We start from the raw sequence: 12677 nt of genomic DNA, 5'->3' as shown, positions 1-12677 counted from the left end.
TGACTTTGCACTGACTCAGATTTCAGTGAAACCAGTCAGTTTAACAGTACAGTGTTCCCCCTGTTATTCGTCGGGGTTACATTTCTTACACAACCGCAAATAAAACTCTGTGAACAATGGATACAGTATTAATAAATCTGCGTTTGGTATGTACCATATTTTTGTAGCCATAAGATGCAGTTAAAAGTTTTAAATTTTCTTCAAAATGGATAGCATACCTGGCAGTGCATGCTTTGCAGCACTAAGGACTTCCTTAATGAAGCAAAGTATGCTGGGAGGATGTAAATAGCGTTTGAAGTGCATGTTTTGCGCCGTGTCTATTTAGAAGAGAATTTAAGACATCTAACGTTCGTGAAAATACGGTTATTAAAACAAAAAAAAAAACTTGGAGAGCAAAATCCGTGAAAATGCTGGGCCACAAATAGGCAAGGGCCCACTATATTGTAACCTCGACATGACTGACGCACCTCATCCTGTCTATTTCCTTTGATACAATAAAGTGTCTTTTATCCTATAGCCAGTGAAATGTTTAAACAAGTAAATATTTCAATTTTACAATCTGCACCTCTATTGTCATTCAAATGTTCTTTTTGCGTTCCCTTAATTTTGCATTCATTTCTTGCTGATTCGAATTCCTCCATGCATCGAAACCTTAAAATACAATATTACTTCATATGTGAAGAAGAAGAAGAAGATGTGTGAGTATGTATATATACAGACATCTCTAATAGCTTGTGGGAGTCAGGAGATGTTGATTTTGGTCAAGCTTCCCTGCCTGGTGGGGGAATGCACACAGGTTGTTGAATTTTCTGTTTTCAAGAAACATTTCCTGATGTTGACCACGCCTCGAACGAAAGAGTTCTCATAATGCCGACAGTTACCGATCGTTGACTTACATCAGGCTTGAAGAGGTTATAAAAGTAGCTCTAAATGCCTTTATGGCCATCAGTCGATGATCAGACAAAGAAATCAGCACTCTGTTGCTTTACAACGCAGATTGCTCAATGAGGTGAAGAAGAATCCAAGACTGTTGGCTCAGTACTTACAGAAATCTTTGCACATGTTAACATTCTTCTTTACAAATCTATGATGGTTGTCCAAGGAGGACTCCACGGAGAAAGTTACTGCTGTCCACAGAATGCTATGTACGGAGAACCAAAACCTCATTCCACCAGCGAAGTATAGTGGTTTGGGACTGCTGACGTCCACAAGTATTACAGTTTCGTCAAATTAGAGATGGAGCCAGTAGAAAGTCTCAATTTTTTTGGCCTCAAGCCTATGCCAAACATATTGGCCTCACACGCAAGCCTCCTCTACCATTCTTCTGCTGACACCTATCGACCAACTGTTGAACTTCACACTGTAAATGTACTCAGACACATGACAATTTTAACTTAGAACTTAGAATTACAGCATTTAAAATATGTATATGTATCTTGGAAAAAACGTTTTTTTTTAAATATTATATAGTAATTTTCTGTTGTTCAGCAAAGGATTATGATATGCCAATTGCAGACCTCAACTCACTGTGTACCTAAATGTTAGGTTGCATAACATACTCGTAGTTGTCATGCCCAGTAGCAAGTGTTATATAATAATAATATAGTGTTATGTAATGACAACAGTCCTTACTTGTGGGTCAGAGATGTCAAGACCTGGTCCACACTAATTCACTTATTTTTATTTGTGCTATCATTTTCTTTCTTTTATTTATTAGATTGTGGATGTTTTAAATGTGCAGTCTGGCCTTGATTATACCATAGTTGGAGTTAGTCAGTTCTGGTATTTAAATTCATGGGTATTGTTGTTTCTTTTGTGTTTTGTCACTCAGGCAGCTCCAGGAGCTCCAAAGGCAGAAAGAGCTAGAAAAGGAGCGTCAGGAACGCGAATGTCAAGAAAGGGAGCGTCAGGAACGGGAGCACCTAGAGCGACAGATGCAAGAGCGGGAACGTCAGGAACAGGAACGTCAAGAACAGGAACGTCAGGAAAAGGAGCTACGAGAAAGGGAGGCAGAGGCTGAGAGGGAGCGACTGGAGTGTGAACGTCAGGAGCAGCAGGAGCACGCCGAGCGTGAACGGGCAGAGAGGGAGAAGGTGGAGCAAGAACAGCAGGAGAAGGAGCATCAAGAGCTGTTGGACAGAGAGCACCAAGACTGGGAAAGAGGAAGACGTATTTCCAATGCTGGTGAGTGATGCACTTCGCTTTTAGCAGCATAATTACGTCATGCTCTATCAATGGGTTTGAAAGTTTTTGATATTCAGATTTTCCCTGAACGTTTCCTAGCTCATTCATAAATATGCTGTTGAATGGAATAACCTTTTAGGGCATGGCAGCTTTTATGCTTCTACTCTACTCGCCTTCAATAACACTGTCCACTTTGAATACATAGAAGTGCAATTGAATGAATTTTAGTCAACTAATGCCTTGAGTTGACATTTGCTCAATATTTATTTGATGGACTCATATTTGCTTATTTGAGGAAACATCTGATATTAAGGTGTCTCTGTCAGAACTCCCAAAATTTACATTACCTCAGAACTCACTGTTCCAACGACGGATACCACATAGTGTGTTCCTCAGCTAGTTATATACAACTGGACACAGTAGCTGTGCCTACGGCTACCACAACATTTTGAAGTAAAGAAAACATGAATTTTGGGTGAAATCAAAAAAGACTTTTTGCAGGGTTTTAATTAAAGGGTCTGTATACTGTATTATTCTATTTGTGTTGGAACAATTGGAATCGTATGGTTGTTTTAAGATGATCACACTTGCCTGAAACAAGGATATTACGACAATATTGGCCTTTAAGAGTTTTCTTTGAACTGTTTTGAATAGTTTGTAAAATATATAGTTTGTTTTTCGAGTTTCTGACTTGTGGTAACCTTTAAGCCCTGATTGATTGATTCATCACGGAATTATGCCATTGGTATGAATTAATAACTTAAATATTTCCGTAATTGAAGCCACCATAATTCAGCAACTTAGTGCTTGACATGACACAGTACTGTACAGTAAGTACCTAAACATAGACAAGTTGACAATTTCAGGAAACATCTCTAATCTTAATTGATAGAAAAATGGATGCCTATTGTGGTCCATGAAGGCAACCTCGTGCATGTGTACATAAACATGAATGGGAGTTGCGGTTTGATATTGGGCACAGATTGCTCAACATAAACCAAATGGTCAATGAACTGCACTTATATCATGCTGAATCCATACCATCCCAGTGCCTAAAGCACTTTACACACACACACACACACACACACACACACACACACACACACCACACACACACACACACACACACACACACACGCGCGCACCCCCCCAACCCACACGTTCATATACTCTTGAGCGTCGTTGAAACCCTAATATCGCCATCAGCATCCATGTATAGTAAGTGTCTGATTGTATTCAGACCTCCAAGAAGAGCACAGTAAAAAAAAAAAAAAAAAAGGTCGCATTAAAATATTGACACTTGCATCAAGTAGAATACAGTGGAGCAGCAGGAAGTACACCGTGGCTTTGCCCATTCGTGGTTCACCGTTTGCGGCATCGCATATTCGCAGATTTTGATCTGTTTGTTTTTTTAAATTTACTGTATTTTCATGATCATAAAGGGCTCAAATCCTCTTTTAAATAGACGACGTGCCACATTAGACATGACACGCCTAACAAAGTGGTGCATTTTATGTGCACACTGAGTTCCAACATTTACAAATGTTGTGTGACTTGTCCAAAAAAAGTACAGTTAAACACACAGGTTACATTGTTAGCATGTATATCACTAAGTGTTTTAACATGTATGTACGCAATCATATGATGTCACTCATGAGGCAGCGAGAAAAAATTGCAGTTCACATCTGTTAGGAGAAAAAGCTTACATTGCCCTACACACTGCCTGTGTAAGCTAGTCATTACTGATGATCTTGTACACACTCACAGCGTCACGTGAAAACTAAAATTATCACACCACAGCAAACAGAGTAGCATAGCTAGGAAATAATAAAACAAATAAAAGAATAACTCCCGAAATAATTGACACAAAGCGTGCATTTTAAACGCTGATTACATGCTCTTAGCTTGCATTGCGGTACTATGTAGGGGGAACACTACATAGATACATACATACTACTAATCCAATGCCCTTAATACGGGGTGACCCAAAAAAATACGTACACATGAAAATTTCAGTTGTGGCTTTGATTAAAAAGCTATTTATTTCAAATTACAACCACACATTATTTATTTGTTTATGGAAGACCATTCAGCAGAGTTTCAGCTATTTCTGTAAATTTTTAGTCAATTTATGGCTTTCCCAAGATGTGTTCCAAATGTCCACCATTTCGTTGCAAGCAAACCTGTACTCGTCTGGCAAAGTTTTTAATCACTTTTATACACTCCTCTTTCGCAACTAACAATCGTTGATTTTGATGGAAAGTTGCGACAATGGAAACGCTTTCGAAACTGAATCTGTAAACTCTGGTATGATTTTGTCGCAAAATAGGTCTCCAGGGAGAATATCTTCTGCTGATTCGTCCAACACATTTTCGGGGCAACTATAGCTGCAAATGATCATCCATAGCTTCACCTTTCACGTCCTGCAACAGAAAAGGCATTCGTTAAAAAATGGATTTTTTATCGAATAAAATATAGGTACGCATCTTTTTGGGTCACCCTGTACATGCTAAACTGAAGATGAAATTGCTTTAGGGCTTAATCTTGCCAGACGAAGAAGGGAATTGCAATTTACTACTGGGTCTGAAAGGATCGCAGAGTTGTTGCATGCTTGTTTGCTATGTTGGCCGTATTAGTACAGTGAAGAAAATAAGTATTTGAACACCCTGGTATATTGCAAGTTCTCCCACTTAGAAATCATGGAGGGGTCTGAATTTTTCATCGTAGGTGCATGTCCACCAGTGTTCATATTTGGCACAGTAGCCAATTATGGAGGTCAAACATTTCCTGTAGTTGATCACCAGGTTTGCACACACTGCAGGAGGGATTTTGGCCCACTCCTCCACAGAGATCATCTTTAGATTAGAAAGGTTTCTGGGCACACGAACACGGAGTTTCAGCTCCCTCCAACGATTTTCTATTGGTTTTAGGTCTGGAGACTCTCTAGGCCACGCCAGAACCTCGATATGCTTTTTACGGAGCCACTCCTTGGTTTTCTTGGCTGTGTGCTTCGGGTCATTGTCATGTTGAAAGACCCAGCCACGACCCATCTTCGATGATCTGACTGAGGGAAAGAGGTTGTTCCCCAAAATCTCACAATACATGGCTGCGGTCATCCTCTCCTTAATACAGTGCAGTCGTCTTGTCCCATGTGCAGAAAAACACCCCCAAAGCATGATGCTACTACCCCATGCTTCACAGTAGGGATGGTGTTCTTGGGATGGAACACATGATTTGTCTTCCACCAAACACGGTTCTTGGAATTATGACCAAAAAGTTCAATTTTGATCTCATCTGACCACAAAACTTTCTCCCATGACTCCTCTCTATCATCGAAATAGTCAGTCGCAAACTTAAGACTGGCCTTGACATGTGCTGGTTTAAGCAGGGGAACCTTCTACGCCATGCATGATTTCAAACCATGACGTCTTAGTGCATTACTGACAGTCACCTTGGAAACGGTGGTCCCAGCTCTTTTCAGGTCATTGACCAAGTCCTGTTGTGTAGTCCTGGGCTGATTCCTCACCTTTCTCAGGAACATTGAGACCCCACAAGGTGATATCTTGCATGGGGCTCCACTCCGATTGAGATTGACCATCACGTTTAGCTTCTTCCTTTTTTGTAATGATTGCTCCAACAGTGGACCTTTTTTCATCAAGCTGGTTGGCAATTTCTCCGTAGTCCTTTCCAGTCGTGTGGAGTTGTGCAATTTTGTCTCTGGTGTCTTTGGGTAGCTCTTTGGTCTTGGCCATGTTACAAGTTTGAGTCTTGCCGATTGTATGGGGTGGACAGGTGTCTTTATGCAGCTAACGACCTCACAGAGGTGCATCTGATTCAGGATAATACATGGAGTGGAGGTGGACTTTTAAAGGCGGACTAACAGGTCTTTGAGGGTCAAACTTCTTGCTGATAGACAGATGTTCAAATACTTATTTGCAGCTGTATCACACAAATACATTGTTAAAAAGTCATACATTGTGATTTCTGGATTTTTCTTTTTAGATTATCTCTCTCACAGTGGACATACACCTACGATGAAAATTTCAGACCCCTCCAAGATTTCTAAGTGGGAGACTTTGCAATATTGCAGGGTGTTCAAATACTTATATTCTTCACTGTATATGCACGCATGACCACTCATGAAGGCTGACACAGTTCAGCAGTTTTACTCAAAAGCTAAAAATACATCGGGGAAATGCTGGTAACACCCTGAGGGGTGATTGTGTGCCTTCGTATGAATGCTTGCTAAATTCTCAAGATCAGGGGGTGGGGTGAAGATGCTAAATTACGCAGCTTTTGGGGAAATATGATGACGGGATATGGTCTATTATACTTTGCTACTAACCTCATCTAACCTTATCTTTTTCACCCTTTAATGTCCATTATCACCCTTTAACTTATATTGTGTTTGTGTGCATGTGTGTGATGTTCTCATGTGTATGGTACACAAGGTATGTATTTAAACCTGGTACGATTGCAATTCCATTATCCATTGAATTCTCTCACCTATTTTATTTCTAAAATGAACAAACATTTGAACACTTGGTCATAAGTGGCTTTAGTATGCATATATAAAAATGTTAGGTGGACTCGATTTTTACTTGTAAAACAAAATATTTTGATGGTGTGCTTCATTCATCCAGCTGGTGTTTCTTGGCCACATGACCTGCCCAAAGCAAAATGATTGAAAAGGTCAAAGATAGATTGAAGTGAATAATTGGAATGGAGATGAGTGAAGATTTTAATGGGAAAGACAAAAAAGAAAAAAAAATCACTGAGTAGGAAATAATGTAGGGGAGGATAATGTGTGCATGTAGTGAAGTAGAAGTTCTGATGAGCACTGATTATGATAAATATCATCATGCAAGGTAGGAGATGTCAGAGCAGTCAAATTAATATATCCAGGGATGAGAATTTTCTGCCGATCGGCGGATTTCTGACTTTTTCAGACCAAAATGACCATTCTCCAGATAAGCGCAAATTCGTTGAAAATTTCGGGGTCGGGGTGGGGGTAGGGTATCGTGCGCCTGCCTCTCGGTGGTGGGCTCCGAGCTGCAAATTCAGCTTAGTGCCAGCGCAAGCACGACTATCATATCCCGTTCTAACTTGCTCGGTAGTGTAAATATTTGCATTTTGCGACATAAACATTAAAACTTGTTTGCGGCAGATTACTCGATTGGACAACAGAGTTATACAGTATAACGATCCAATCGTGTTAGTGGTTAAACGAGTTTCACCATTGCCATGTACAATCGGTTCTCAGAAATCGCAGTGTAACTTGTTAGTTAGCCAAGTAATGGAGCGTGGGACTTAGCGCGAATTGAGCGACAGTGTGTTCAAAGTTTTACGATGGCGAAAGTGTTAGAAAAAAAGGATGACGATCGAGCAAGGGCAATTGACAAGGATGCTGGAATCAAAAAGACGGGCATGGCTTGAAAAAAGTGTAACCGTGCAGATAGGACCAAAAACGGTATCAACATGTCTTACCGAACACATACAAAAAGTGGACATTCCCGGCAAAGTGCTGTGCACTCTGTGTTCCGATGGGAGCAAAAAATATCCAGGAGGAAACTCACCCCCCACCCCATCGACAGACATTTTCAGTGTTTTTCCAAATTGGTCATTCTCATCCCTGTATAGTAGTTCTGGTGTCTCACAAGTGGTGGCCCATGTGCATCTCAGATTTGTCAATGCGTGTTTGTCTGTTATATCTGGGGTCTCAAAGACCCTCGTAATGGATCCTTTGAACATACCCAAATATAAGATATAAAATGCCTTTAGGAAACGGGGTACAAAGTACACAGTCAATTTTATGTAAAGTACCTTAACAGAAACTAATTGGTAGAATTTAAGTCCCCTTGTAGAATATTAGTTATGTAAAAGTTTTAAAATATCTGACATTAACTGTACTTAAATATTGGAAATAAAGTAAGAACATAAGTGCCCCACCCGACGCCCACCCCAGTTTTTGTGGAATTTGTGACAACAACAAAAAAATCATGGAATGAGCACTTCAAATGCTTCTACAGTCCTACATAACAAATGCATTTAGAGAGGGCAAAAAAGATTACAGCTGATTACTGATAATTAGATTCATAACTTTGGTACATGACCACTACCACTGCTCTTCTCACAAATAATCTTCCATTCATGCATTTGAAACATTATAAATTTGAAAGATTGAGAAAAGGGTTTTCTGGAGTAACAGATGAAACAAAAGGGTTGAGGAGATATGCTGACAAAGTAATAAACCCTTTTATTGTAATTTGAAGCCATTTTTGACTATATTTTATAGCAGTAATATCACAAAAAATATTCCCTACAAAGGCAATATTTGTGACAAAAAACAAATTATATATCTATGAGTTTTCTAAATTCTAAATTAATTCTAACCAGAAACAGGATTTTAGTATGCATGTACAGTGCCTTGTGAAAGTATTTGGCGCCATTCAACCTTTCAACACATTTCAGGCTTCAAAAGTAAAGATATAAAATTTACATTTTTTTTTTGTCAAGAATCAACAACAATCGTGAAGTGGAATAAAATTTATTGGATTTTAAACTTTTTTAACAAATAAAAACCTGAAAAGTGGGGCATGCAATATTATTCGCCCCCCTTGCATTAATACTTTGTAGTGCTACCTTTTGCTGCAATTACAGCTGCAAATCGCTTTGGGTATGTCTCAATCAGTTTTGTACATACAGAGACTGAAATTCTAGGTCATTCTTCCTTGCAAAATAGCTTAAGCTAAGTGAGGTTTGATACAGAGCGTTGGTTAACAGCAGTTTTCAGTTCTGCCCACAGATTCACGAATAGATTCAGGTCTGGACTTTGACTTGGCCATTCGAACACCTGGATACCTGGATCATTTGTGATCCATTCCATTGTAGATTTGGCTTAATGTTTTGGAACATTGTCCTGTTGGAAGACAAATCTCCATCCCAGCCTCAGGTCTTTTGCAGACTCCAAGAGGTTTTCTTCCAGAACGGTCCTGCATTTAGCGCCATTCACCTTCCCATCAATTTTAACCATCTTCCCTGCCCCTGCTGAAGAAAAGCAGGCCCAAACCATGAGGCTGCCATCACCATGAGGTTTGTTGCTTCTACGCCAAACTTATCATTTTGCATTGTGGCCCAAAAGTTCGATTTTGGTTTCATCTGACCAGAGCACCTTCTTGTTGTGGCAAACTTTAAACAAGACTTTTTATGGATATCTTTGAGAAATGCTTTTCTTCTTGACAGTCTTCCATAAAAGCCCGATTTGTGCAGTGTACGACTGATTGTTTTCCTATGGACAGACTCTCCCACCTCAGCTGTAGATCTCTGCAGTTCATCTAGAGTGATCATGGGCCTCCTGGCTGCATCTCTGATCAGTCTTCTCCTTGTTCAAGGTGAAAGCTTAGAGGGACGGCTGGTCTTGGTAGATTTGTAGTGGTCTGATGCTCCTCCCATTTCAATATGATTGCTTGCACAGTGCTCCTTGAGATGTTTAAAGCTTGGGAAATCTTTTTGTATCCAAATCTGGCTTTAAACTTCTCCACGACAGTGTATCAGACCTGCCTGGTATGTTCTTTGGTCTTCATGATGTTTTCTGCACTTTAAACAGAACCCTGAGACTATCACAGAGCAGGTGCATTTATACGGAGACTTAATTACAGACAGGTGGATTCTATTTATCGTCATCAGTCAACATTGGATCATTCAAAGATCCTCACGGAACTTCTGGATTGAGCTTGTTGCACTGAAAGTAAAGGGGCAGAATAATATTGCATGCCCTACTTTTCAGTTTTTTATTTGTTAAAAAATATAACAGACATTAAATTTTGTTCCACTTTCCGATTGTGTCCCACTTGTGGATTCTTGACAAAAAATGTTCTTCAAATCTTTGTTGAAGCCTGAAATGTGGCGAAAGGTTGAAAAGTTCAAGGGGGCCGAATACTTTCACAAGGCACTGTAACTGTATTGAACATAATATGAATTTTATGGCCAGATAATATGATGATACATGATTAATTTGATGAAAATCAATACTGTTCAATCAGAAAAAAATCTAAAAATATCATATAATTTAAGATTTTGTTGCACCTCAAAAATCGATGGGATTGGGAAGAATCGGACAGTCCATGTTTGTTTCAGCTGGGAGGAGAGTGCTAAAAGGTTTAACAAATAACCACCCTCCACTCCTGACCCCAGCGAGCATCTTACCCATCTCTCTCTGGACAAATCTTACTTACTGGACTTTGTCTTACTTCGGGATTAACATCTCCCGAGTCTTCACATAACCTGCTTACTGGAATATTCCTCGGATAAAAATACAATGACATGAACACAAATTCAATGTAAAGTATCAGACAGCATTACTGATTCGAAGGTCTTCAAAGGAAGTTTCATCGTACAACGCCTGTCAATTTGTGACTAATTCTCTTCCAAATGTATCCATTGCTTGTTTTCGTTTTGGTACATTATATCGTTTCTTAATCTCTGGACTGCACCACATATTTTAACTTCCAGTTGTTATTACCATTGGAATTTTTGATCTTCCTCTATCAACTTAGTTGTTTTTTTTTTTTTAAACGTAGACCACTCCTCTCCCAAGTTCACATGGAATAACTTACAATTTACCTACAACCCTAATTAGGTTAAGAAATATGTACGGAAAATGGAAAGAAGGATATTTTTTTGTATTGAAGTTAATTCATCTTGTGTCCCTCCTCTTGGTTTGATGAGTTGCATCTCTGTCTTTTAGTTTGTGCTCTTGAGAAAGATACCGTCTTCATCGTCTTTCTCAGAAAGTCTATCAAATTAGAAACTAATAACATGAATTCTGCTTTCTACAGCACTGTCTCACCATCTGTCTACTAACAATTGAAATATAGAAAATGTCCAGGAATCGAACTGTGGTTTAGCTGTGTGCTTTTTTTTCCCCCTTGCTTCATCTGCTCCATTGTCTTTCCCCCACCCTCCTTTCATCTCTCTCTCATTCCTGACCTGTCGTCCTTCCGTTTTGTGCACGATGGCTGCCTCCTTCCTGCGTTGGTGCCTTCCCTGTGTCCTTCACCATGTCTCTCTGTGCATCTAGCATTCGAAAGCACTCTGTACAGCCCCACTCTTCAGGACTCTAGCAGGACATCCTCCACGCTGACATCTCCAACCACACTGACCTATCCATCTCCAGGAGTCCTTTTATCCTCATCCACAACACCCCCCACACCACCACTGAGGCACTCGGCCTCCCGTTTTTCCACCTCCCTTGGCTCTGCCTTCCACCCAGTCCTTCCCCACTACGCTACTGTCCCAAGGAGACAGCAGGCATTTGGCCAGGCACCACCTCCTGCTCCTGCTCCTGCTGCTGGTCCAGTCTCCAGCCCCGCCAACACGCCCAAGTCTGCAGTGTGTTTAGCATACAATTTCACTCCCTTACCCCCCTCTCCCCCAGTCATGATAACCAGTCCACCAGGGAAGGCTGCAGGCCCACGGCCACTCATCCCAATTGCGGCCACATCCCCGCTCACGCAGAAGCCCCCTTCCCCATCTCCCAATGGCCCTCCTATGTTTCCCGCACCATCCCCAGTCACCATCTTGCCACATAGCCACCCTACCGGTATAGCCTGCCCAACCCCACCACCTCCGCCCACCCCGCCGCCATTTGCTTCTTCCGCAGCACCCCATACTTCTTTGTGCGTCTCGTCTCCCCCCTCCTCATCCCATGCTCCTGGTTTGCCCTCTCCCTCCACAGCACTCTCCGCTGCTGCTGTTCCTACCACTGAGCACCTCAGCCTCCCTCTAGCCCTGGGCCAATCAGAGCCAGAGGGGTCAGACACAGCAGCGAGCCAAGACACCCACCAACTGTATTTGGGGTCCTCCGATCAGCCCCAGTCCCAGGGTAAGGCCTTCAGTCCACTTTCTTGTGCCTTTGTCAGTACTGTCTTTCAGTGCCTACTCACACACTAACAGAAATAATTATATTGGATCTCGAAGGTTTTCCCATCCTTAAAGGGAAGTGATCGTATCTACTTTCTTGTTCTCAAGTAACTTTTATCCGTACCAGACCACTATGAGGACCTCTTTAATTCTTTCACCTCTGCCAGTCTTCACAGTCTGCGTAAAAATAAAGGTCCAGCTGGTTGAAAGTTCACTAAAACTACTATATGTCAGATCTTTGAGCTGCATGCCTGTCATCTTTGCAAATTACAAATAATTTCCCTTTCGTCTCGTGTTGTTCTAAACATTATGAATCGCACCTCACCCTTTTTTTTTATTCGCCATTTGCCACTTCAATGTATATTTACCTCACAGTGCCTACTTCCGCTATACAAAGTTTCAAGCTCACAGTAATAATTATGGACTCTGTTTTTCAACAGTGAAATATGCTACAGACTTTTTTTTTTTTAAACATAGGATCACATTTTTAAAGCAAAGTCTGTACAATAAAATGAAAGATTTCCCTGCTGGGCATATTTGTTTTCCAATGAAATCACAGTGTTCAATTGTTT

At 40.7% G+C, this 12677-nt stretch overlaps 1 protein-coding gene across 4 annotated transcripts in view; it reads left to right on the top strand.

The window, feature by feature from the left end:
* enah (ENAH actin regulator) overlaps positions 1 to 12677 on the top strand; it is a 179781-nt gene that overhangs the window by 139237 nt on the left and 27867 nt on the right. For 2 of the 4 annotated variants that reach the window (XM_061812328.1, XM_061812327.1), the window contains exons 6-7: positions 1832 to 2184; positions 11264 to 12067. In XM_061812328.1, coding sequence (XP_061668312.1) covers positions 1832 to 2184; positions 11264 to 12067 — 1157 coding nt within the window. The remainder of the gene's footprint in view (positions 1 to 1831; positions 2185 to 11263; positions 12068 to 12677) is intronic. The other 2 variants (XM_061812330.1, XM_061812331.1) reach the window with 2 other exon arrangements.

The sequence above is a fragment of the Syngnathoides biaculeatus genome, chromosome 23 (assembly GCF_019802595.1).
Source record: "Syngnathoides biaculeatus isolate LvHL_M chromosome 23, ASM1980259v1, whole genome shotgun sequence".
Lineage (NCBI taxonomy): Eukaryota > Metazoa > Chordata > Actinopteri > Syngnathiformes > Syngnathidae > Syngnathoides > Syngnathoides biaculeatus.
This window is presented reverse-complemented; position numbering and strand designations above follow the sequence as displayed.